The following is a 24,411-nucleotide window of genomic DNA, read 5'->3' as shown; positions in this document are numbered from 1 at the left end:
GGGCGGCGCTGGTGGCGAGAACGAGGTAATCCAGATAACGAGCGGCGGTCTCAGACAATTCTGGATCGTCGGCGCCGGGAGGAGTGGTCAGAATGGCTGGGTCCAAGTCATCCAGCGACGGATCTGCGCCAGAGCAAAAGAACTCGTCTGGCGAGAGAGAGTTAACGGTGATGTGGTATGCAATGAGCTCGTTGACGCTCTCGTCGCTCCCTGACTTTGCAGATCGGATAAGGTTGATTTAATCTGGTAATAAACATGCAAGTAGCATATGCTGGTAAAGATCCTGAAGTGCTTGGACTGGCCAAAACGAAGTGACAAGACTAACCAGCGTACACTAAACAGTCGCCACAGCCTGAGAGGGCGGCAAACATCACCACACAGATACAGTCTGGTTTGAGACCCAGTTTACATTTTATTGATTCATGGCTTGCCAGTGATAGCCATCTATTTGGTTTCAAATCTCATCTCATTTGAACCACACCTGAAATCACATTTCGGTATGTGATATGCCAGACTTCATATTTTCAAAAACTTACTGCTCTGATTTGAAATACGATTGTTCGAATTGATCATTCGATCCTAGGTCAACATTGCGGTGATAACTCCTAGCGCCCTTGGGAAGACTGTAGTCGTGGTCGTGCCGAGATAAAGCATTCAGCGTCATCAGCCTGGTGTATCACAGTTGCGGGTGAGAGTATTGACGATCCCTTTGACAATGATAATTTACGAAAAATCCGTGACATTCACAAACTAGACTAATGAACCTAACCCTTATCTAAGTATCTATTCTATGAACCTACGCGAACATATCTTCCTCGCCAACCACCTTCATACCAAGGAAACTCCACATTGCACTCGCGTTCAAATCATCCATACCATCCGACTTCGTACCCACAACGTCATCAACTTGAAACACAGTCTTTGCCTGGAACAAACGCTTCAAATCAGCACAAGCAGGAATCCATATCATAACAATAAACTTACCAAACCGACGGAAACTTTAATCCTTGGTTGACCGGGTGTATACCATCCTAGCTCTTCGTCCACTTTGCCATGTTTGTTCTCAGCAAGTTCGGACGATGCAGGACGAGAAGAATCTTGATTGCTTATCATCTTGAGAACATTGTGCGCAGCGACCTCAGCCTAACCAGTTAATAATCAGCTTGTGTTCTGTCGAAAAAATTGGTAACTGTATGAACCTGATAATATGCGTTGTGCCCCGCATTGATAGCCCCAAACGCATCCGCGGCATCGCCGACGACGAATATATGGGGATAGAGGGACCCTTGCTCACACGTCGAGGAATCGTTTGATAGGGGGACATTGAGTTGCATGGTTCGCAAAACTGGAGCTAGACCACTGTCCGGAATGACTGCACGTGGATCCATCTCCGCTAGCAAACCTGTGTTTGGCACTTGTCCCGTACACAACAGCTACACGTGGTTGATTTCTCAATTCCAAAATCAAAAGAAGTACGGGACTTGAACATACAATGAGGTCAGCTGGAACCTGGCGCCCCGTCGTAGTCCGAACGACTCGTTGACCTGCCTCGTTAGTCTTCCCTTCGTGTACAGACTGGAGATCGAGACGTTCCCCAAGTACGACTTCTACATTAAGCTCCTCAAAACATTGAAGAACTAGTGACAGCGTTAACCCTCCGAAAGTAAAATTCAAGAGAATGTACACACTTTCTGTATGTATAGATTCATCAAACTTTGGCAAAAGGCGACGTCTGGAGTGTATAAGGGTAACCTGTTTGTTAGGATACACGGCTGCAATGTCTGAAGCAAATTCTGTTGGAGCGGTATCAGAACACGGACAATTCGATGGTGGTGCTAACTTACGGATCCCCAACGCCCCACCGCCGACTATCAAAACACTAGAAGCCTCCTTGACGCGCTTTTGGTGTCGTTGGAGCCAACATATACCCTCAGGTTTAGTCCCCTGGTATGACGGCGAAATTGATTTTGGGGTTCCATGTTTTTCAAAATCTGCATCAGGATTGGCACTCCATAAGTTTATTGGGGAGGGAAGGTGGGATCCAAGAGCATATATGGCGTAGTCGAAATGCAATAAAGGCTCCTCAATGCCGTATTCAGGGAAAGAACGGGACAGCCCCACACTATGAGGACCTAAGGAGGTGATGTGGGCGTGCAGACGAATATGGCCAGCTTTAGGTGGACTGGAAGGTGAAATACTAAAGATATTATCGTAAGGGATGACTAAAACGTTATGAGTTGGTCAAATTGGTCAAATTAGGGCAATGAGTTTGAATGGAAGTGGCGTACATGCTTTATGTTCGTGTCCTGGTAGAACCGCGTATCTGGGGAGGTTATATACATCTATAATCAAGGGCGTAAGACCTCCGGATTTTTTTTCCGAAATTTTAACTTACGGTTGGCATGGCTGGGTCAATGTGGTATGTCAGCTACAATTTATCCCCAGCGGTCATGGTCAAAAGCACGCACGAGTTTCTATCAATCACGACAACCCTCCAACCATCTGGAAGACCACCTGCGAGGACCTTGGCAGCCCTATGACCTGAATAAAAGTTAGACGAAGTGTCCCCTAAATGTCTCTCCTAAACCCGCACCTCCATACGAAGCTCCGAGAACAACAACAGTTTTGAGACCGGCAGGAGCGTTGAACGTTTGAGAGCTGGTAGACATGATGGTGTTGGAAAGAAGAAAGCTTATTGTAAAAATGAAGTATGAAAAGAATGTCAGACGGCCAGAACGCTCAAATGGAAAGGAGGTGGTGGTGCAGACAAACCGCCTACAGGCCGGGAAAAGCTTGAAAAATAATCTGATAACGTTTATCATGAATGGGGCAGGCGTGGGAACGCGGTATTCGGCCCCAACTCGGGCTTTTTCGGACCTCTTGTTGGGTCACGTTTTCGGATATTTCGGGAAACTATTCGATTACTCCATTCGCCTCGAGCAGATCTGATAGTTTATCCATCTCCCTACTGTCGGTTCGAGGCATAGGGCTGCCCCACTCAGCCCTTTACCTCGAATCAGCAATGGCCAGCCAAGTTATGGCTTGGTAACATTGTTATCTATGATTATTTCATGTCCTCATCATAATGAGATGGCAGCATCAAGTGGGAGCTAAAGTGGGCTAATTCGGTGAATTACAGTGACCGAGACCAATGTATTGAATACAAACCGGATCTAAGGTCTTATACAGACACCCGTGTACACCGGCAAAGCAAAGATCTTGAGCCACACAATTGAGTATGGATTCAGAGCGGTGATGGCAGCATTTGTCTATATCTTGAAGACTCCAACTCACATCGTGATTAAACTAGTCAATCTTCTATCCCTGGTGTACATTGTGTTGACCTATCTCTTGACCTGTCTTCACATTTACATGTGGTACACCATATCGAGATTGTACTTATCTATGCGGGGTGAGGCCTCATACCGGTGAGGTTTCGAAGCAAATAACAGTGGGAACTTGTACCACATGACATATCATACATCACATACACATGTGAATACCTATTGGCAAAATAACTCTGCTGTAGCGATACAAGTACGTTATTTCGTACATGACTATTGTATATTGATGCCCATGGCGAGCCTTCAGAGCCTGCAGTTGACCACAAGAAAGATTAGTGTACAGATATACCAAAATGAATAGATAGTTTTAAATAGTCCAATCTGATATTAGATGACGTTCAGCTTCTCTAGGTGATGGCGGAGGATCCCTTCTCGAACTGTGTGATGAACCGCATCAGTGATAAGAGCAGATTTTTATGTGCATGCCTACATACCTACAAGCAACACGGCCTGAGTGGCCTTAGTGTCCTGTAATAAGAGGTTTTGTCGGTACTTAATCTAGTCAAGGATAGATGCTTTGAATACGCACAATAGCAGATGTTTCATGGCAGAAGAAAGCGCGAGGTTTTGGAGATAATCGTTTCTGAGAAATATGTAATCAACGGCTGGACACGTGCCAGTGAAATGAATGGCCACGTACATGATAAGCTCGGAATTTCTCTCTGAAATCTATCAGGGTGATATTGTAAGTAAAAGGTAAAAGGCTACGTAGGCAACGGAATTGGAATGGCCTACATCTTGTGACATGATACACGTCATTTGGTGAATCTCCATAACTTGGAACGAAAGTTTCTACGCGAACACCTGCTGCGAGAGTTTCCTCTAAAATATCCATCTAGTCAAAGCTGGGATAAGAAACACTGCAGATGTAGGTTGTCAAATACTCTCACTTTGTTCAGGAATAGTATCACGTTGGCACGGGCTAATAGAGGGTTCGCGCAAACCTCTTTCCAGAGGTAGATAGAGTCTTCCTAAAAAGGCACAGGTTAGCGTAGTGGTGGGGAAATGATGACGCGACACTTACAAGTCTATTTACTTTGTTGTCTTCTTCTAGAACTTGATTGAAAGCCAGCGGGACGAGGAAAATAATGGCCTGTACTAAGATGGAAGAAAGTGGCATGAGCAAAAATAAAGTAAATATTCTAAAATAAGCAACTACCATCATCGAAATACGGTATCCATTGAGGCCGCTGTAATGGATGGGGTCAAAGATCTGCTGCTGATGGAACAAGTATAACAAACCATATTTCGGCTGCCGCCCACATCATATATATACCACTCAGACCCTATCATCCATGTTGTGTCAAGATGAGCAGCATCAAGCGGAGAAGAATAAATACCATTTTCCATAAGGAACCTATGTTCCTCCACACCAAATGTCCGTAGGCGGGCACGCACAATGTCGGCTAAGCGGATGTCGTTAGCCTACTCGCTCTTGCATAAAACACTTCAAACAACTACCTTCAGTTGGTTCATATCCTGAATCAGCTATTCGGGCTGCGTCGTTAAGAAAGCTTCACTCGGGGTCAGAAAACAAAAGGGAAATATTAAGAGAGATATACTCACAAGCCTGGAGTAGACTCCAGGCGAACGCCACGCTTCTTGAGAACACCTCTAACCACTGAATCTTGCCAAAGAGCGATTATATCATCTCGACACGCTGCCAGCACCGTAGTTGGATCGTCTTTATTCCTGCCATCAGAGGTTATAGGTCGACGCATGTTTACTGCATGATCCATAGGAGGGGAGCCAACAGAAACGGCCCTTTCTAATGTGACCTTCCATCCGCTGCCAGCGCGTACACGTATTTCTGGTGACCGCTCCGGGTCATAGTGTTCAGGAAGTAATTGGCGGGTCAGGTTTGATTCCATGGAGAGAAGCGGCAACAATCGTAAGCGGATACGCCGATGATTATCTGTCAATGGTGTACTCGAAGGGGACATTGGTCCGGATCTAGATGAAGGAGGGCGCGATAGTCTGGAGGTATCATTGAGTTCGAGGTCGAGTACTGCCAGCAGTTTCTTGACGGAACTAGTAGACCAATTTTTAACATCGTGATCAACGCATCAGATGCTATAAAACCTACCCTATCAAGTTCAGTTGTACAACAGCCTTCCATATACGTCTTTCATTCGAAAAGTGATTTGGACTGAAAGCAAGCTGAAAGTCTTCACGAAGCATAAACCTCTATGTTCGTGTGCAGTAGCTGTAAGTGCTTACTCTTCAACATTGTAGACTTGCCCGACTCGGATTGTCCTGCACAATATCAATATATTGACTTGTCGTTTGTACGCAAGGGCGACTCACCTAAGAGGAGAACTTTGATAGCTTTCTTCTTCCTTTCGAGCACTTTCCGTGACTCTTGGATGCTCTCGTCAATTTCCCGGGATATCCGCTGTGCTTCCTGTTGTCGATACATTCTCTCCGTACGCTCTTCCATGCTCTCGTTCGCTGGAGGCCTGAAGACCTGGGACCATGAGTCGTCCTGCTGTCTCCTGCGAGGAGCTTTCTCTAAGGATCTGCTTGACCGGTGGTACATGTTGCTGGCTGTCATCGAAACTGTGATCCGGAAAATAAGGACACCTTAAATCGAGGACGAGCAAGAGGGGGATTAAGCGTACCTTGCAATGGGACCAAGCATACATAAAAGCCAGATAATTTAGCCACCAGATCTTGACATTTGAGATCTTCTGTACACAGCAGTTGTTTGAATAGCAACCAGTAAACGCTCATATGGGGCATCGATCATCATCCCAGCACCAGTGGCACCACAGTGCCTGACTCATGGTCCATCCATGATGCCTTTACATTTTCGCTGACAGTGATTTAGACTTGATTAAGCCTATGTTTCAAATGGCTTTCTACCTGGGTCCGACCTAGACAGGCGCGGTACGATCGTTCCTTCAGACTCGGAGAATTAAAAAGCGCCTGTAGCAACCTGCAAGAAATTTTACGAGTGCTAGACTCACCCATCACTCATAGCGCTACTAGTAGGTAAAAGATTGACACGTTGGATCAGTGAAACGGTTCGAGTGAGCAAATGCCCAGGCAGAACACAGGCCCGTCCGAGTCCGACCGGCTCAAGACGCCATCCAGGCTGTGCTCAGAGACGCCCACCCACTTTGGGAGCGAGCGCCAATCCTTTCACATGATTAGTACTACATTTGCAGCAAGTGCAGGAAAAGACATATGTACATGTCCTGTTAAATGATCTTGCCATCAAACGTCCACTTATACTGCTTGGCTTGATACCATTTGATAGCTAAAATGATTCATGTCTTACTGCGGTGTATTAATTCCTTTCATAGGGCCCGGTTGCACAGCCTGCCTATTAACTAGTACTGAAAGGTCAACACCATCAGTCGGACCTGTCCCGCTTCTGCAACACACATCGCGGCCCACCAACACATTTCAACATCCAGGACTGGCCGATTCGAGGCCAGCCCTGGATCAAATCCTCGTGGTCAATGCCCCAGAACAGATTTCGGCATCATCATCCCCACCTTTGCCAATTCAAAGATTCTCCGTCAGCTAAAAGATCTGCACGTGGAGTCTCGAGAAAATCTGCTCATACTCACCACGTAATTCGGCATATCGACCTACAATAGAACAAAAATCAAAGAGGAACGGAACAATGTTTTTCTTCCATCAAAACCCATATACACCCATGACAAAGATTAACATACCACTTCGTGCATTCTCAGATCACCGGCAACACTACACAACATATACGCCTCGACCTTGTCCAGATTGTATTCGTTAGTTAGGTACTCGACCATGTTGCGTACAGCTGCTCGTGTGGCTTCCTTGATATCTACGGGCATAACGGCGTATTATAATCAGTCATAGCTAACGATGCACATACGCCAATCTCACCTGAATTAACACCAGTCGTGCAATAGTAATCAATGCCCTCAGGTGCAGCAGCAGAGGTACAACTAAAATGCGGGGTCTTCGTATAGGGCTTATCTTTCCGCACAGTCAATCGAACTGTCACTTTCATTGGCGTCTCGATAGCAGTGCCTGACATCTCAGATTGTAAGTTCATGTTCCTCGGTTAGATAGATAGCAGACGAACCGCAAACCTCTTCATGATAAACCCAAGGTTTTAATCAGATGACGGAACTAAACATGCGCAGCATATCTTACCTCCGTCTCCTTGGGCAGCATGACCGTCCTACATCACAATCGGGTATTAACATTAATCACCAACCTAGAAACGAGATTATCTGATTTTTATCATGTGGCAGGTGCTTACCCCTATGGAGAACAGTGCACCTTCGGCTTCAATAGGAAGGTACAGAGTGGACCCAACCGTCACATGTCTCGTATCAATATTGCCTCCCGTGCAATACGGGGGTATAGTTGAGAATGCTCCACTCTTTCCCGGTGCAACTCCCATTTCGCCCGCGAATGGTCGCAGCGGTATTTTCATTCCCCTCGCCTCGTCAAACCATGTAAACCCTTTACTTTGGTCTATCTTCCATATTTTCAGGGCTGGCTCAGTGTATTCATCAGCCAACAGGCCAAATCCAGGGATCACTGCTGTCCAACCCCAATCGCCCGTCTCGATTGACAAGACATCCACCTGCAGGGTATCCCCTGGAGTAGCACCACGAACATAGACAGGGCCGTTTACCTGGTCAAATAGTGATAGATTTATAGTGCCAACTGTGTCTTTGGTCGAGTCTGCCGTAAGTTGACCATTTGATGCATCCAAGCAGTCAAAGGTGACCGTGTCACCAGAAGCGATGTGGATGACGGGAGGTATGCTACGACTAGTGATCAGACCAGTCTCACATTGCTCAAGAAGAGTCCATACCTATTGTCCCATGCCAGATTAGTTTGATCTCGCTTGAGTGAGTGAATAGACATCAGTATCGCAAGGGTATGGCAGGAAACAAGATGCTGAATGTGGCGTCAACGCAAACTAACGTGGGTCATCAGAAAACGTGATAGTAAGATTAGTGTCAAGCTCCACATGAACGAGGTACAAAATATGTTCGCACAGATGTGATCTATATATAATAATGGAAGATACTTTAGATAAGAAGCAGATATTATGAACTATGAAGCAGTTCGATTATCAAGGACAGTCAGAGCATTGACATTGCCCAGTCTATCGTTCGCTCAACCCGCTCTCCCTCTCGGATATTACGCAGATCCGATAGGTGTCTCATAGTGGGCCTTCCATGGGGGCAGTTCCATGGTTGATCCATTGTCCCCATATGTCGAACGACCTGAATCGAAAAGTGAAACTGTTAGAAGTACAAGATGCCGGACCATAAAGTAGTTGACGTACCGACGTCATTTGGTTGTGAGTCAGTGGCATGCCAACCATAATACTTTTGCGACAAGCTCTCATCGCAAACATCGCCCTAGCTTTTGAGCATCTGACCATAGTCCCGGCCGGGCGATCTTGCAGTAAATGAATTAGTTCCTCTAGGTCTAGACATATCACATGTCAGTAAAGAAAAAGCATGAGAGTTGACGAGATCCACCTTTGATATCAAACTGCGTGTTTTTACTGACTGGTTGAGCTAGTAGCTGAAGCCGGGATCCAGGTCCTGAAGTGGCATCGTCAGCTTGCACGTCAAAGCCGTTCCTTTGGAGAATTTCGAGGTTCTCGACAGCAACCAGCTCGTCTGCTGCACTCAACTCCAATACCCGGGGCCTGTGGAAACCGAACAACCAATATAGTTAAAGGAAATATACTACGCCATCAGGCATCCTCACCTGAAGAGCTTCTGTGATTCAATGACCGTAGTCTGTTGCAACGTTTCGAAATTGTACTTCTCATCAGCAGCATGTTGATCAATGATAAATAAATCATCTAAATCGCCTTCCGCTTCCATCGACTTCTGCCTACGGGCGATTATGAATCCTAAATTGAACTGGCCTAACACTTTCATGGTATCAAAGTCCTCCTTGCCAATGGTACGAGATAGAGCCGCTGTCGCTTTCTCATCATCTTCCGTATTGGTCAGTCCAGCATCAACCTCTAAGAAGGATTCAAGTCCCACAGCTGGTACGTTAGCCCTCAGATTCTTCGATAGCTGTTCCCCAAGCTGATGCCAAGTCTCCGTTACTCGGGGCAAATCAAAACGAAGAGTGACATTGGTGGTATCCGAACTTCGTGCATATTCGCCTGAAACTGTTTTAGCCCCTGAGCGGGATGTGCCTGCCACAGAACTTGCAGCCAAAGTCGAAGTCATTTCCGTATCGCGGTCTTCATGAGCTGTAAGATCGATCACTCGTTGTGAATCGGTTTCAGTCGGTCGTCCGCGTGCAGAAGATATTTTTCGCTTTTGTGGCACTGGGGCTTTCGCCGAACCGCTATCAACAGCTATCACGGTATCATCTTCTTCAGAGTCATCCGCTTCTTCGAGCTCGTTGCGTGTGGCCTCAGTAACTTGGCGATTAACCTTTGATCCTTTGTGAGGATGGTCAATCTCGTCTTGGTCGTCCGCAAGCTCGTCTTCCTCTTCTACTTCAGGAGACGCAACCCGCCCACTGTTACTCGCAAAGGCTTTCAATTTCGTACGAAGACTTTCCTTCACATTTTCCCGGCGGACTTTTTTGCGTGGAGGACCTTCTTCGCCTTCTACATCTTTCTCTGCATCAGCCCCGCGGCGTAGGTTCCATGATGCCCCTTTAGTACTAAGCACCATCTGGGCAGAGCCATCTCGCGATGTTCCATGACTGGAGTTTACAGCACTATTTGACACTGAAGTGGAAGAAACCTTACTCCTGATGCGTACCATTGATGGCAAAACTATTGTCTCCGTGACAGGGGCTTTCGGCGTCCCATTAGTTTGTGCGGTAGTCGGGAGTTGACGTCGAGGAGGCGAAGTTTGCTTTGATGAAGCAGCATCAGAAATTACAGCATGGCTTGCTGTAACCTGAGGTCTTGATAAATAACTTTCATCCATCTCATCGTCCTGAGCCTGGTCTGGGACAACTTGTTCCTGGGGAGGCTCGGCGCAATCAAGGTCATCTGAATCAGGTAAAAACAGAGGAGGCGGTGCTGGCTGTACAGGTGAACTAAGAGGACTTCTGTTGGAAACATCGACTGCAGTAGACAGTTCTGCGGTAGTATCCTGCTGAGATGCCGATTCACCTGCTTTGGCGTTCTGATTTTCATTATCTACAAGAAGGTGTGGTTCGCCCATAGTAATATCTTCTTTGTCGAGCGGTGTTTGCTGTTCCAAGTCTGTCGGAGCCAGAGTGTGGCGGCGGTCCATTGCGTCTTCGTTAGCAATGTTCTCGGCTGCAGTAAGGTTACGGCGAGTAACTTGCGACATGAGGGTTTGCTGTGTGCCTTGAGTACCTACTGCAAACGTGGATCTGGCAGATGAAAAGGAGTCTTCCAGTGCAGACTAAAACGAACACAATGCTATAAGTAACTTCAACGATACGTGATGCCTGTTCCAAGGACAAACCTTCAAGGCCTGTATAAGATTCGCCTCACTGTGGAGAAAGATTGTCCGTTTGTCAGGGCTTACATTGATATCGCATGTATCTTGGACAGCATAAGAATAGCGCTGGAAGGATTACTGGAGAAACCTACGGGTCGGGATAACGAAATCCGCGACTATAAAAGGGGATTGGTTGGCATTGAAAGAACGGTACACCTCATTGAACGCTTTTTGGATCTAGGGTGTGGATAAAAATAATGACGATTAGAAGCGTTCGGCACATTATTCTTACCTTGGGCGGACTGAACGGACGTCCGTTTATAAAGAAAAACTGTCTATCAGTGGTGGCCCTTCCACAGCTAGGAGAAAACTTCGAGATGAGGCCGCGCACACAGATGGTTGTTGGGCTTGAGGAGTCATGGGCGCCATTAAATTGTATTCAGTGGTACGGCAATAGCCCTCACCTGTCACCGTCTCCAGTACTCTGACGCCTCAGCACAGCCTTTTCTGTCTCCATCTGGAAAGTGAGATCCAACTCAACGACATTGTCGAGCGCTTTGGGACCCCATAAAGCTGTAACTGATGCCCTTGTAGATGGCGATCCATCAGTCTTCAGTTGAAGTGTCTTACGGCTGTTGTGATGGATTGCGTGAGCAATTAACAGGTGTTGCGAGCTGCACCGACCTACCCTCCGTCGGGCTGGTTTGTAACAGTAAGACGGATACCCTTGTCCGCCTTGGCACAGGGCACAAGGGCATAGGCATAAAGAAGATTGAGAGCTTTGCCAAATTCCCTCTTCACATTTCTCTCCAATTCTTTACGCCTGACTGGCAGTGGTTTGAACAACTCCTTGATGATGATCGTAGTCCCCCGCTGTAAAATTCGAGTCACTGGCGGGTAGCCCGGCGGCATCTATGGCGTCAACGTACCGTCCTGGCAGTCTTGCCCTTGCTTTGAATCTTTCCATTTCTGTCCATCTCCAACACGGTGCCTTTGGGCGTCTCGGCAGCAGTGGCAGTGACAACGGATATACCATTACTTAAAGCACAGAGGGATGATAAAGCTTCTCCGCGAAACCCGAAGGTGAGAACCGTCGACAGGTCCTCGAACGAAGTAAGTTTGGAAGTATAATGTTTCAGCGCTTTGTGCGTTAACAACATCAGCCACGGTACCGAAGAGCTGTCGACAGACTAACCAATGCCATCGTAGTCGTCTGCCTTGATACCGCTCCCATTGTCTATAACTTCAATGGATTTCAGTCCATAGTTGTGAAACCGAACTTCTTTTTTGGGGTATTAGGTACTTTTGAGAAGAGTATTTTAAAGTGCCGCAGCATACCGATGCTCTTCGCCTGGGCGTCGAGGCTGTTCTCGACCAGTTCCTTTACTGCCGTCTGGAGATCAACGACCACTTGACCGGACGTGATTCTGTGAATAGACTGGGTGTCGATTGGCTTGATAGCACCCGATGACCCGATTTGAGGAGATTGGGACATGGTACGGTCCTGCTGTTCCTTTTGTCATAGGATTAGGAATGAAGACAAAAGAGAAAAGGACATGTATGCCGTTAACGCAGAGGCCAATATGTGGCCGGGAAATGCCGACACGCTGCTGGCAGTGACACTGTGAACCCTATCATCCCGCAACAACTGAAATGTCTCATGACAGATATCCTGTTTATCAAAAGTTGGCGTGCCCGTTAGTGGGCCTGCCAGCACCGCATATGCAGCATATGAGTAATATCTATAGCTATTCGGGACGTGCGGCACAACCAATGACAGAGAGACAATGCCTTGAACACGTTTCTGAAGGGAAAGCAAACAACCCGCTTGAGCCGTATTAGGCAGCGGTTCGTCTCAGACTCCCAGCCATATAAGGAGCCCTTGTTGCCAGCCTCCGTCTCTTTATATGCTCCCTAGCACGCTAGTGCTCCTCCCTCGCGCTTCCCATGTCCCTTCCTTCACCCCAGTCACATAATGAAATACAGCTATCTAGAACCATGCTCCTAGACTTGCTCCATGATCTTTCCATTAGAGTCTTGCATGTCTTTGGCAGGCCCATTCGACTTTTTATCCACGGTGGAGCCGTTATGATTCTTCATCCTTCCCTTTCTACCTCAAGCACCCGCAGAACAACTCGCGATATAGATTATATCAAGCGAGCATTTGGTCACGAGTGGAGAAAGGCTGGGGTTTACGACGCCGAAGACAAGCTCCAGTTTTGCATCTCTGCCACCGCAAAAAAATTTCGCATAGGGTATGTTCTAAATTTCAACGTATGACTCGCTCCATGGCGTAGCACTGTACTGATACTTGCTGACAGGACCGACTGGATGAATGCTGATCCTGACGTAGCCCTTCCCTTTGCTCGAGAGTGAGTGTCATCGCTGATTCACCCTTCCAGCCAAACCCTTATCAACCCTACCGTTGGTTCCCAGCACGAAAGGACAATTATACGACCCCATTTATTACGATTCTAAGCAACCTAATAACCTCGCCATGAACACTATCTACAAGTCTACCGGCCTGACTCTGATCAGTGTCACAATGTTCTGGGGCGTGGCGCTGAAACTAGTTCGCTACAAGAAAGAAGATCCAACAGATATCGTTGCAATGCTACGACACGGAACGAAACTTAACGGTGTACAATGGACGCCACAAATATTGGAGCAATGGTTGTTCAAGCTCTGTTGGCCGATGGGCTATCAAAGTTACGAAAATTGGCAGGTAGAAGCGATGAGAGAGAGAATACGTGATGCTATAAGTTTAGCCAAACGCTGGAACCCCCAGCAAATCTCCCGCTACGGTAGTGGAGAAATCCGGACGTTCTAATCTCTGGATTGATGATACCTGTATTGCTTTCTCTCTCTCTGTTGTTTGTCGTCACGCACAGTACCCCTTCACACTTGTCTTGCAGATGTATTTGCTCTGTATCTTCTACCGATTTTTTTTTGCTGATCTTTTCCTCTGGGACGTTTTCCGCTGTAAAGGATCCCGACGGTTACTATTTTCATTTTGTAAAATAATCTACAGCAATTTTTACTTTCATAATGATAAGACAGTGTTGAGCCATCATATAGTTGGCACATAATTACGTATGTGTGGCGGAACAAGGTCTGCAGGTAAGTTAGCTATCTTGTCCAACGGTGCCCTCTTCGCCAAAGCCAGCAAATTGAGCCTGATCTTTCTAAGTGACGGATCCTCGTCATGAGCGCCCATAACGTCTATTGATCCACCTTCTTCCACATCCGGCTCCGCCTTCACTTGTGATTCACGTTCGTCAATTCTACCGCTCAGCTCCATGATCGCATCAGCAGAGAACGTCAGAGCGTGATCCATGACATCAGGCCCTTCATACAGCGCCAAGTTGCTCGTCGGCGTCTCGTCCTCCTTGTGACTCTTGATAGCAAGCGCCAGGTACTCAGCGGCATTCTTCGTCAGAGACGCCTCTAGAGCGCGCTCGCGCTCCTGTTCCATCCTCTTTCGTCTCTCCTCTTTATACGAGGCGCCCGCCCATTCATTCTCTGCGACAAATAACTCTGCAGGGCCGCGAATGAGAGTGGCCATCTCGAGCTGCTGCGCGTAAATTTGGCGCAAGGCGTTGAGCTCTTTGAATGCAGGTGGGTATATGGTTAATGACGTCGAGAGCTGGGAAGAGAGCGATGGCGAGACCGGCCGAGCGCAGTCGTAGAGGTGGGCGGCTATTTCGCGCAGAACGCTGTGCCGACCTTCCGTTATAGGATCCAATATCATGTCCGAGACATAGTCTACCAGTGGCTTCCCAAGAGGGTACGACACATCATCCTGCCGCTGTAAACAAGATTTAGTTACAATAAAAATACATAAACTGTCATATTCACCGATAAATCTGAACCATCCATGAAAGCCGCCAAGCTCCTGACATATGCCCAGCCATCTACACCTCCAAAAACAATATCCGTAATATACTGCTCTGCTTCAACTGCCCTTCCATCGGTCCAATATTCATCCCCCGTTGATGAAGCATCTGCGCCATTTTCCGAGTCACTAATCTTAGACTCCACAGACGAACGGATGGCGGAAAACAGTTTGTTCTCAGATCCCAAAGCAGTAGAAACATCCTTCGCACCGGTCTCTTCAGCAACCTCACCCACCAACGTCCCAAAAGAGCCATAATCAGTATTATTGGGTTCACGTGGGACTTTCCATGCCGGGGTGAAGCACTCGTCGTCTTTCTCTTTTACTTTTCCCCGCGCGGGAGCATTCCGCATGATAGTCCAATGACGTCGCCTCTTGTTTGGTAATACGGAACTGGTGTCCTTTGTTGTTGTAGAAATCTCTAGAAAAGGCCGCTTTAGGGGTGCACTGATCGGGGGTGGAAGAGATCCCTCCGAGGAGACCTCTGGGGGTAGCGGTGGATAGAGCGGAGTGAGTTGAGGACGGCGAGGAGAATCTGGGACAAGAGAAGAGAGGATGGAAAAGGGATCTTCCACTTGATAGGATCAATCGAGTGAGCAAAGCCCCAAAAATACATGAAAAAAGAGGAGCATACTTTCAGTGTAATCAAGACTACCATCAGGACAATAGGGAGGACCCCCTTTCTCCATTCTGAGTCTTTCCTTTTTCGTGCGGTATCGCTTCCCTGCACAAAATTGGCACACGCACTAGCCATGAGCTACTTTACATACACACCTTTCAATTTCAGTGACAGCATCATTTTTGCCCAGTCTGACTCTGGAGGGAATGCACCCAAGCCGTCTTTAGAGCCGGGGAGGCGCCCTTCGGCGTCGATACTTTCAGAGATGGTGGGTGCGGCTCCTTTCTTGTACGGGCCTCGTGGACCTCGTTTCGTTTGTGTGACTGGCGTCATCAACGATGGAGCTGGCGATGCCGCAGCACTGCCGTCGACATCCATCGGTGTCATGGTATGCGCACCATCGTCATCATCATCCACATTAAGAGCCGCCTCATCATCTTGCTCGATCTCTATATTCCAATCCGTCTCGTATTCGATGACAGTGCCCGCAGCTTTTGAGATATGGTCCAAGCCCCATACTTCTATTCTATCGGCTTCGCTGTGATATATCGTCCCAGGCGGATTAAACGTCTTTGCATTGGAAGTGACTAGACGGAAATCGGCCTGCGGAGCGTGCGTTAGCAGACAACGTGGTACAGGCTTCGAGATAAAAGACTGACAGCGAATTCTTCAAGTGATCGATACCTCGAGTGGCTAACCTTCGCAGACATAGTTCCAAGATCCATTGGACGTTTTATCACATCTGCATATCCCGGAATCTGGGCAGGATCCACAGGTGATATGAAGAATGCATAATCGTCTTTCCTGTCCCTCCTGGTCAATTCTGATCGAGTGAAAAGTGACATAGATAAGCTTACTTCTTGATCTGAGTGATTAGCTTTGTCAAAACCTCTTTCAAGGGCTTCAGTTTGACCGGTCGCGGGATCTTTCGAACCTCCGGATCCTGGAGGGAGCTCCCATTCTTTGATTTCACCTTCTTCCCTCCTTTTACCGGCCTTCCTAGCTTGAGCGGTGGTAGCACCAAAGTAATCCCTGAAGAATGGGTGCCATTTTGTCTACTTGGAGGGGTCGATAGGGAAGATTCAGCGTAGTTTTCGTTGGCTGACAAGTACTGGAAATCTTCCATGCTCAAACTTGGTGTCGGTAGTAAGGTTTCGGCGATAACTGATTGCAGGAAAGGAAAATATCACGTGATTCTCGATTTGAGCCACACACGCGTAAGTAATATTTGTTTCAAGTTCATGTCCCTATCCGAGTCGTGTTCCGAGGACTGCAAGGCCCATCTCACGATATCATATTCGCGCCGCGTTCTAAAGTGTAATTCTACTCCAACGTCAAACTACAAGGCAGTACGCACCAATACAGTAGTATTTCGGTCTCATTGCACTGCACAATTAGTGTTTTAGCTTGGTGAGTCATTTGAAACAGTCATTCTGTGGATGTTTATTTTCACGAGATTCAATATTAGCCATCAGCTGCGGTAGCATGCCTTTGGGTTCAGGGACGAGTTTTTGGGCGCGATCCTTGCAAATTTTTGAACTTGAACTTGAAACGACCTGTCACATAGTCGAGTGCAGCCGTCCGAGTCGCTCCCGCCTCTTTCCGAATCAATTCAACATGGCTCAGATCCGTGACGTCGAAAACCCGATGGAATCGCTGCTTCACTCCGTCGCCGAAACAACGACTCGAATATATATCTTGCACCACAACGGAATGTACATATTTACACGCACTGGTTTGCCCGCAGTGAACGAACTCTCACAGTCGAGGCAAAGAAACCCTCGCATTGTCTCCGTTAAGAATCGAGGATGCGGATGGAAGGAGTGACCCGTGAGGATTTATTTTTCTGGCCCCTTTTGTGCTGTCCAACAACATTTTAGGTATTGACAACGGTCGAGGCTTTCGGAGAGCTCCTTCGTCCAACAAGATGCAGTGACGAGATATCTTGATCAATGATCGGTCGTATTTACAGAGGTCGAAAGCGAGATGGAAGATGGAATCGTTCTCGAGACCCGATTAGACATACAACTCGAAGCTCTCTCGACGGTATCTTATTCATTCACTCCTTGCTGTAAGTGCATTACTATGTTGAAGAAAGGGCATTTACTGATTCTGATCGGCCATAGGACTGTCTGCATGACAATGGGGCGTCTTCCATGACCTGCCAATATCATAGTGACCGCATGTGACACACAGCATCAAGCTGGTTATCGTTATGCGACTTAGCAAGGCGGGGATTTAGTTTAAACTTGTGGTCCGACGTGCGGTACGACTGGGGTACGTACCATCACGAGATTGTTACATATCTTCTGCAACCTTGTTCACTACTATAGTTATTCTGAATGCCAAATACATGTGGGTACCTTTTGTCCGATCACAACGTGCTACTTGGGTGTTCTGATTAAGCATATGTCACCTCCGCCTTACATTCCCGCTTGGTGTCCACCATGGAAACGTTAGCGGTGACTTGTTGAATATGGTGGATAGGGTGTCCGCGGATAAGTGAGCGCAATCTGCCGGGGTGTTGAATTGATGTCGAGGGAGATTTGTAATGTAGGGACGCTGTGCCGGTGTCGATATCGTTTGCGGTGCCGTTATGGTCTGCGTAGAGGTTATATTTGCGTCATGGGAGGCGGGTCCTGTGGAGGGAGACTGGTTTCCAAGCCAAAATTATCACATGTCGACGAGTGTGGATGGTGGAAGATGAAGAGCGCCGGTATCAATGGGTACGAGGAGGGAGATGTCATGGCGATTGCACCTGGTGACGAGCTCGCTCGGGAAAGATAATGGGAGTTGTTGTCGAGGACGGGGAGAGGGTGATGAATTGGATGGTGATGTCGGTGTTGTTGGCGAGGCACGGTTGGATATGTCGGCAAGATGTTCTTCTTTTGTTCCTGTGCCAGAACATAGAGATTAAATTGAGGAGAGTTCCCATGAGGATCTGGAGAGTCTCGATCTGGGGGGAGGCCACGGAGTTTGAAAGCGGGAGCAGTAGGAGGATATAGGGTTTAATGGAGGTTTAATGAGGATTAATGATGGGATATGTGGGTATATTGCGAGCATATTGTGAGGAAAAGGAGAGGGTACCTGGTGGATGGCGTAAGGACTGTTGTTGGTTGCCATGAGAGCTGGCGAGTATTTATTTGTGCACGGTCGCGCGGTGTGAGTGGGAGATGAGGCCGGATATAGGAGGGGATATGTTTTGCGGAGGGATTGTCCGCAGGAAAGGCCGGGAGTCGGTGACGATAAACCCAAAGATCGGCTCTCTGTCGGTTACTTTTATTATCGTCAATGAAGCTTAATGAAGGATCAGCTACCACCCGCGCTCCTTGTTTTTTTTACATATCCTCTCTTCCTCTTCCCGGTCTCCCTCAGATGTGCTGAGCCTCTGGCTTTGCTTTTCATCCATTCCTTCCTCGCTTTTTCTGAATGTCTCCTCCTAATATCCCTCCGTCTCCCCGCTCACGACGTACTTTACACGACGAGTCCACAACACCAGCACCAGACGAACCACCTCCTTCACGCACACCCAGACCACCCCATACCCCGCCAGAACACGACCCACGCCCACCAAAGAGACTGCGACGACAGACGTCGCACGCTGCAATGACCACAGCCGATCCCCCTTCCTCTGCACACTCAGACTCCTCTTCACAGAGCGGCTTGGCAGACAACGAGACAGAGGCAGAGCGCAGCCAGCAGTCAGAGTTGTCCGCACCCACCACAGCACCTCCTAAAAAGAAACGCACCCGTACTCTCACGACTCCCCACCAGTCTGCAGTCCTCCATGCCCTCCTGGCCCAGGTATGTCGCTCACCCCCATACCCCGTCTCCATCCTAACTTCCTACTTCCAGTCTCGCTTTCCTACAACTGCCATGCGCGAGGAAGTCGGACGTCAGATTGGCCTGAGCGCCCGCAAAGTACAGGTTTGTCTTCCTTCCTCTCTTCTACCGTCATCTAAACACCGGTCTCACCCTCCACGTCCAGATCTGGTTCCAAGTGGGTCCCACGTTCATATTCCTCTTTTTGTCACGTATTGACGCTCAGCCCAGAACCAACGTCAGAAAGCCAGACGTCCACGTAGCGAAGGCTCCGCTCCTTTGACGCGTCCTCCACAGTACGGTCCTTTCCCAAACATGCCCACGTCCGCTCCTTCAGAAACCGCCTCATTCCACCCTTCTTCCGAGCAGAGCTCTAGCTATCCCATTTCGGAACACCCATTTGGCATAGCAGGTCCCAGTCGCACCCGCGACTCCAGTGCTGAGCGAGCAATCTACGAAGACACACAACGAAGATCTTTCGACGCAGGCCCACAGCTTTCAGGTCCCGGCATGCCGGGGTGGAACCCAGAATATCATCCTGCTTCTCCTATACGAGAACGAGGTCAGCCGCTTTCGGGGCATCGCAGTCCGGACCACATGATTTCGCCTGATTCATACACGTCCTCTCGCGCGTCTGAGGGTTTTCAAAACATACCTGCTCCCTTGGGCATCCGTCCGTTGGCGCCCCGCCCTCTGCTTCGCCCCTTCGCCTCTGATGAGACTCCGGGTGCACATCCCAGAGCATTACCTCCTCTCGACTTTAGTGCGCCACACCTCCGCAGCACCGCCATGCCCTATCCTTCGTCCTCTCCCCGAAGCCCTGCACCGCTACTTTCGCACCCAGCCGGAAACGTTACTCAATATCAATCCCCACCTTCCCACCACGGGAGAGTTGCACCTTTCGTCATTCCTCCTCCTTTCGCGTTGGAACCACAGCCTCAGTGGGACCCTCGGACTTTTTCCCCTTTCTCCCGACCTGGGTTTTCTCCCTGGTCCATCGGGCCCCGATCCTCCCTTTCTATGAGCGGGAACTTCCATGCTGCAGGGGGTCCGTCCGCATCTGGGGGCAGACCGTATCACATGTCCTCAGGTCCACTACGGCCAGTATCATCGTCCCGGTCAGGTCGCTTTGACCCTGTCCACGACGTGACTTCCATCGGCCAGGAAAGGGATGAGTATCCTCCTTCACCTGCCTCTACGGATGATATTCCGGGGGATTCAGACGACGCGTTCCAAGATCGCGACGATGCTCTGTAAAAAAACGTATGCATGACGCCCCTCGCGCCGCACACCCAACATTTCGCGCCACGATTCTAAATCCACGCATCATTCACGAAAAACTACGATGAAAGCCACTTTTTTCTTCTTTTCACCAAATCTCCTTTCGCTCTTTTACTGCACTGCGTACACCCTAATCGTTCATTCCCTGCTGTCGCTTATTGTTGTCTCAATTTTCGCATCCTATCAATTTCAGAAACAATACGAACTTGCTAATTACTACAAAACTCCGCATACTAATCCTAGTACAACTACTATAAAATGTTTCTTTTATCATGTACCTCATTCAAGTGCGTTGTTCAACCATCAATATCATCCTTATCTCCTACCTATTTTAGCCTACACCCTTATAAACTAAATACCAGTCAACTGATATACCTTCGTACATATACACCATCTCTTATATCTCAATACGAAACACGATGATAATGTTTTACCCGACAATTCAGAGAGAAGCAAAGACGATTAGGAAACTACAGATACAGAATACCATGACAGCAAAAAGAAGGCACAGAAAGAACATCTTACATATCCTCACTATTTCCGTCTCTCCCGCAACTTGACTCTTAGGGCTTCTTCTCTACTGCCAGATTTAGCATCACCATTGCTACCATTGCCACGTAGACTCTTCTGAGTATTCGAGTGAGCAATTACCGACCCTTTTGCTACCGCGAGCCGTGCATGTAACTGGGCTCGTGTGCGTAGTCTTGCCTCCACATCAGCAACTGTCCAGTCGCCTTGACCAGATGAATGACCGATTTGCTCATCGTTGTTAAGCGGGCTGCTCGAAGAAGCAGAAGATGGCGATATTTGATTCTGGACCAGTCTTTTTTCTTCCGTCAGTCTGTTCAGCAGAGTCGACCGCGTGGCCCGACTCATGGAAGGTGGGCATAAGGTTGTACCGTCCGTTGCGTCCTGTAGTACGCTGCTATGACAGCCGACACCCTCGTGTACCGTTGTACTAGGGCAGAGGGGTTGAGCGACAGCGTCGTCGTCCTGTACACATATGGCTCGTGATGATACAATAAATTTTTCCAAGTCTTTGCTCCGATCAGCGGTTGTAGAGGGAGACGGCGAAGTTGCTCCAGATTGCTCTTCCTTGAACTTTGTCAATCTAGCGCGCGTGCGGGCCATAATTTCCGGAGCGGTTAGTTTTCTTTTGTTCTCTACATCGTCGACATTGGAGTGTGGCAATAACGAAGGATCTGTAAAGGTTTGAACCGCGGCAGTTATAGTGGTGAGGTCATGAGACTCGTGTGAGTGTGAGTCGCGTTGTGGTCCAGACGCCTGGCCATGGTCTGATAACCGCGTAAGCAACGAGGGTCTGTCATTTGCGCCAGGGTTTAGGGAACACGACAACGGCTCCTGTCTGTCACTTTGAGAGGTAGGATCCGTAGAAATGCGGTCGTTGCCCGAGGGTCTGCGGCGCAAGGCACTGGATCGAAGGTTTGAAGAATTGTGAGAAAGATGTGCTTGCACTGATTGTGCAAGTGTGCGATTACGAGGTGCACGGGCAGTCCCGTTCGGTTGATTGCGAGGTGCGTCAATAGATTCAGATGGGGTCTCGTTATTAGATCTCGCGTCAAGCATGCTTATGGTTGAGTCTCCGTCTAAAGGCATTGGAGCTTCGGCCTGTAATATGCCCGCAGAAGAACCAACATTGAGCTCATCACCCACTTTAGGTGGAGTATTTTCCTCCGGCCGGTATTTTGAGGTCGGCTGCTCACTACGGTGGTCATTCTCTACTATGTCACTTGTAGACGACGGTCCAGCCAAGGGATTTTGGGAGCGTGTGGCGTTATTTAATGGGGAGTGCGAGTGTTGGTATTTATTTTTCCCTTTGCCTTTTTCTTGCCGCATATACTCGCTTGACTCTCCATCATCCCGCGGGCGTTTGGGATGACCATGCATAGAAGTTGGACTACGCCCAAGTTCGTGATGATAAGAAATGGGAGAGCCACTGCGAGTCCGACTACGCCGTGTTCGGTTGTAGGACCTCTCCGCGGACCTATTCTGGGTATGTCTAGAAATCTCATGACCAGAATGTGATCTTCTATTTTCACGCCGCCGTACCGGGGACCGCGAACGAGAGACATGACGGGAAGAAATCAGTTCAATATCAGGAGACGACGAACGCGGGGACGACGCCTCTCGCCACCGTGTTACCCTCTGAGGATGATGGGGAGGAGGGACGTCAGGAGGTGTGTCATACTGCAAGGCGAATAGCAAGAGATTAATGGAGTCGGAAATTAAGGACGTCTAGCGCTGCTTACCTGGACGACTGAGTCATACACGTTCAAGTCACGGTATGGACTTCGCAGATAGCTATATATTTCTGGGCAGTCCAAGGGGAGTATGAGAGGTACGAAATATAGGATGAATTTCAAAGCAATTTATACGATGGCAAGCCGCACAGTCGGCGTTGTCAGTGAGGGAATTATAAATTAATCTCACCGTGTGCAAAATGTTCGGCATTGACATGCCTACCACCTTCAACATAAAGAGCATCCATGTCCAGAAACTCGGCTAGCAATTTCACAGCAGATTCAGAGCGGATATCAATCGATTTCATGAGCGAGATAGTAAAGGTCGTTAGAAACTAAGTGTCAAGGGTACTGTTAGAATTTTGTGCACGAAAGGAGCTACACGGGCAGGTGCGGTTTCCTGATCATTTGTTGAACTAAAGTGAGACGACTGACCTCGACATCTAGATTGGCCCATACTTGTAATTCACGCCGGAGGAAGGTGGTCATGCGACTGATGAGATCGGGTGATGTTGAAAATTGGGCGGGAGTGGGGTAGGGACGATAACGAGTGAATGCATTGGATGCTACATGCTGCGCGTGTGGAAAGAGCGTAAGCATATATGTTGTGCGAGCGAGACCGCGGTATACCTTTGCGTAGAGGCCATGTTCATATATCCAGCGTCTTCTAGCTATTGCACGATCCAGCTGGTCGGCTTCATCCCTTTCTTGGCGCTCTCTGCGCCCCCATCGACGTTCTCTTCGTCTACTCTGTAATGCTCTGACACGAGTATCGGCTGAAGGTCTTTGTGGGGCAGGTGAATTTCGTGCGGGAGGGAGATAGTATTTTTGGTAGTCGTAAGTTGAACGTATATGATGAATAAGGTATTCACCAATGACTTGTGAGCATAAAGGACATTTTCGAGATTGTTCTTCGAGAAATAGACGTCAGCACAGCTACAGTCATATGGAAACAGAAACGAAAGCCTTACCCGACCAGATAGTGATACACTCGAAGCAAAATTCATGCGCACATGTAGGAATAACAGTTCTATCGACGAGTGATTGCAGACAAATGCTACAGTGGTCCTGGTCTAAAGAGTCTATGGAGCTGTTAGCTGTTTTCTCTTCAAGCTCTTCTATGGATGGCGATGGTGAAGACTCGAGCTTTAGTCGCTTGGACGCTGGTGCGCTGGGTACTAAGCTCATGATCGTCGTTTGTGGTCAACGCGGCTGCGACGAGTTTGGCGGGCCGTTCTATAACTCGCGCTGATGGCTGGATTTTCTATCGTGCACGTGATTTAGCTCCTCTCCTTCTTACAGAGGAAAGTTACGATGTGAATAAATTACGAAAAAGCTTTGGATTATATCCTGCGGAACCCTGACCTGGCACTTCTAAGTAATTATTCAAGGTATTTTTAATCTGTAGAATTGACATCTTAAATGGGTGTACAATGCGGAATTTTGAGTCATAAGTCTGGGATCCTATGCTATACACATGTCATATGAATAGATGGAGGACTCAGATTGATGGTAGATGAATAAATTTAGTGCTAGTGAGATGCAGTGTATATGTGTGCCTTGATGTCAGTCCTACATTTCTGAGATATGCTACTTACATCTGAGTGGCAAAGAATATATCACTAGAGTCCTGAATATATCTGAATATAATCTCACAAGCATCAATGGTATGACTGACTTTTTCTGAGAACAAAACAAGTGAATTTTTATCAGGTACTATACAGCACAACGCAATTATGACAGCTAGTACCCAGCTTCTTCAGAAATACAC

At 48.0% G+C, this 24,411-nt stretch overlaps 8 protein-coding genes across 8 annotated transcripts; 2 read left to right on the top strand and 6 right to left on the bottom strand.

Annotated features, from left to right (window-relative positions):
* Nucleotides 1-491: 491 nt before the first annotated feature.
* Nucleotides 492-2,784, bottom strand: SERLADRAFT_471898 (uncharacterized protein; the record flags this gene model as incomplete). The annotated part of the gene is made up of 11 exons (XM_007320317.1): nucleotides 492-666; nucleotides 734-925; nucleotides 985-1,143; nucleotides 1,200-1,433; nucleotides 1,492-1,637; nucleotides 1,689-1,793; nucleotides 1,845-2,222; nucleotides 2,289-2,342; nucleotides 2,396-2,406; nucleotides 2,469-2,541; nucleotides 2,594-2,784. 10 exons carry the CDS (start codon nucleotides 2,667-2,669, stop codon nucleotides 797-799), a joined length of 1,365 nt encoding a protein of 454 aa, XP_007320379.1.
* A 523-nt stretch (nucleotides 2,785-3,307) lies between these two features.
* On the bottom strand, nucleotides 3,308-6,348 carry SERLADRAFT_471894 (uncharacterized protein; the record flags this gene model as incomplete). The annotated part of the gene is made up of 15 exons (XM_007320316.1): nucleotides 3,308-3,721; nucleotides 3,779-3,812; nucleotides 3,874-3,927; nucleotides 3,985-4,179; nucleotides 4,235-4,315; nucleotides 4,369-4,442; nucleotides 4,504-4,534; nucleotides 4,587-4,630; nucleotides 4,685-4,750; nucleotides 4,806-4,858; nucleotides 4,911-5,375; nucleotides 5,431-5,512; nucleotides 5,565-5,600; nucleotides 5,652-5,903; nucleotides 5,966-6,348. 15 exons carry the CDS (start codon nucleotides 6,084-6,086, stop codon nucleotides 3,672-3,674), a joined length of 1,638 nt encoding a protein of 545 aa, XP_007320378.1.
* Nucleotides 6,349-6,490: 142 nt separating this feature from the next.
* Nucleotides 6,491-9,598, bottom strand: SERLADRAFT_471892 (uncharacterized protein; the record flags this gene model as incomplete). Its single annotated transcript, XM_007320315.1, has 11 exons — nucleotides 6,491-6,685; nucleotides 6,747-6,847; nucleotides 6,923-6,943; nucleotides 7,031-7,158; nucleotides 7,221-7,367; nucleotides 7,423-7,431; nucleotides 7,494-7,521; nucleotides 7,603-8,584; nucleotides 8,647-8,792; nucleotides 8,846-9,018; nucleotides 9,081-9,598. 4 exons carry the CDS (start codon nucleotides 9,557-9,559, stop codon nucleotides 8,441-8,443), a joined length of 942 nt encoding a protein of 313 aa, XP_007320377.1.
* Nucleotides 9,599-12,949: 3,351 nt separating this feature from the next.
* On the bottom strand, nucleotides 12,950-16,402 carry SERLADRAFT_416584 (uncharacterized protein; the record flags this gene model as incomplete). Its single annotated transcript, XM_007320314.1, has 6 exons — nucleotides 12,950-14,570; nucleotides 14,603-15,231; nucleotides 15,292-15,381; nucleotides 15,432-15,879; nucleotides 15,975-16,089; nucleotides 16,134-16,402. 6 exons carry the CDS (start codon nucleotides 16,400-16,402, stop codon nucleotides 13,833-13,835), a joined length of 2,289 nt encoding a protein of 762 aa, XP_007320376.1.
* Nucleotides 16,403-17,584: 1,182 nt separating this feature from the next.
* Nucleotides 17,585-18,413, top strand: SERLADRAFT_471878 (uncharacterized protein; the record flags this gene model as incomplete). Its single annotated transcript, XM_007320313.1, has 1 exon — nucleotides 17,585-18,413. One exon carries the CDS (start codon nucleotides 17,809-17,811, stop codon nucleotides 18,061-18,063), a length of 255 nt encoding a protein of 84 aa, XP_007320375.1.
* A 123-nt stretch (nucleotides 18,414-18,536) lies between these two features.
* Nucleotides 18,537-20,815, top strand: SERLADRAFT_416582 (uncharacterized protein; the record flags this gene model as incomplete). The annotated part of the gene is made up of 4 exons (XM_007320312.1): nucleotides 18,537-19,080; nucleotides 19,132-19,203; nucleotides 19,265-19,276; nucleotides 19,330-20,815. The coding sequence occupies 4 exons, from the start codon at nucleotides 18,706-18,708 to the stop codon at nucleotides 20,353-20,355; spliced, it is 1,485 nt and encodes a 494-aa protein (XP_007320374.1).
* A 682-nt stretch (nucleotides 20,816-21,497) lies between these two features.
* On the bottom strand, nucleotides 21,498-22,112 carry SERLADRAFT_471875 (uncharacterized protein; the record flags this gene model as incomplete). The annotated part of the gene is made up of 1 exon (XM_007320311.1): nucleotides 21,498-22,112. A coding segment is annotated over one exon (498 nt), but the record flags the coding sequence as incomplete, so codon positions are not given.
* An 853-nt stretch (nucleotides 22,113-22,965) lies between these two features.
* On the bottom strand, nucleotides 22,966-23,849 carry SERLADRAFT_471874 (uncharacterized protein; the record flags this gene model as incomplete). The annotated part of the gene is made up of 4 exons (XM_007320310.1): nucleotides 22,966-22,975; nucleotides 23,076-23,213; nucleotides 23,271-23,551; nucleotides 23,612-23,849. Coding segments are annotated over 4 exons (645 nt in total), but the record flags the coding sequence as incomplete, so codon positions are not given.
* Nucleotides 23,850-24,411: the final 562 nt, after the last annotated feature.

Source organism: Serpula lacrymans, assembly GCF_000218685.1.
Source record: "Serpula lacrymans var. lacrymans S7.9 unplaced genomic scaffold SERLAscaffold_9, whole genome shotgun sequence".
In the NCBI taxonomy this organism is placed as follows: Eukaryota; Fungi; Basidiomycota; class Agaricomycetes; order Boletales; family Serpulaceae; genus Serpula; species Serpula lacrymans.
The sequence above is the reverse complement of the archived record's forward strand: the minus strand, read 5'-3'. Positions and strand labels throughout refer to the sequence as shown.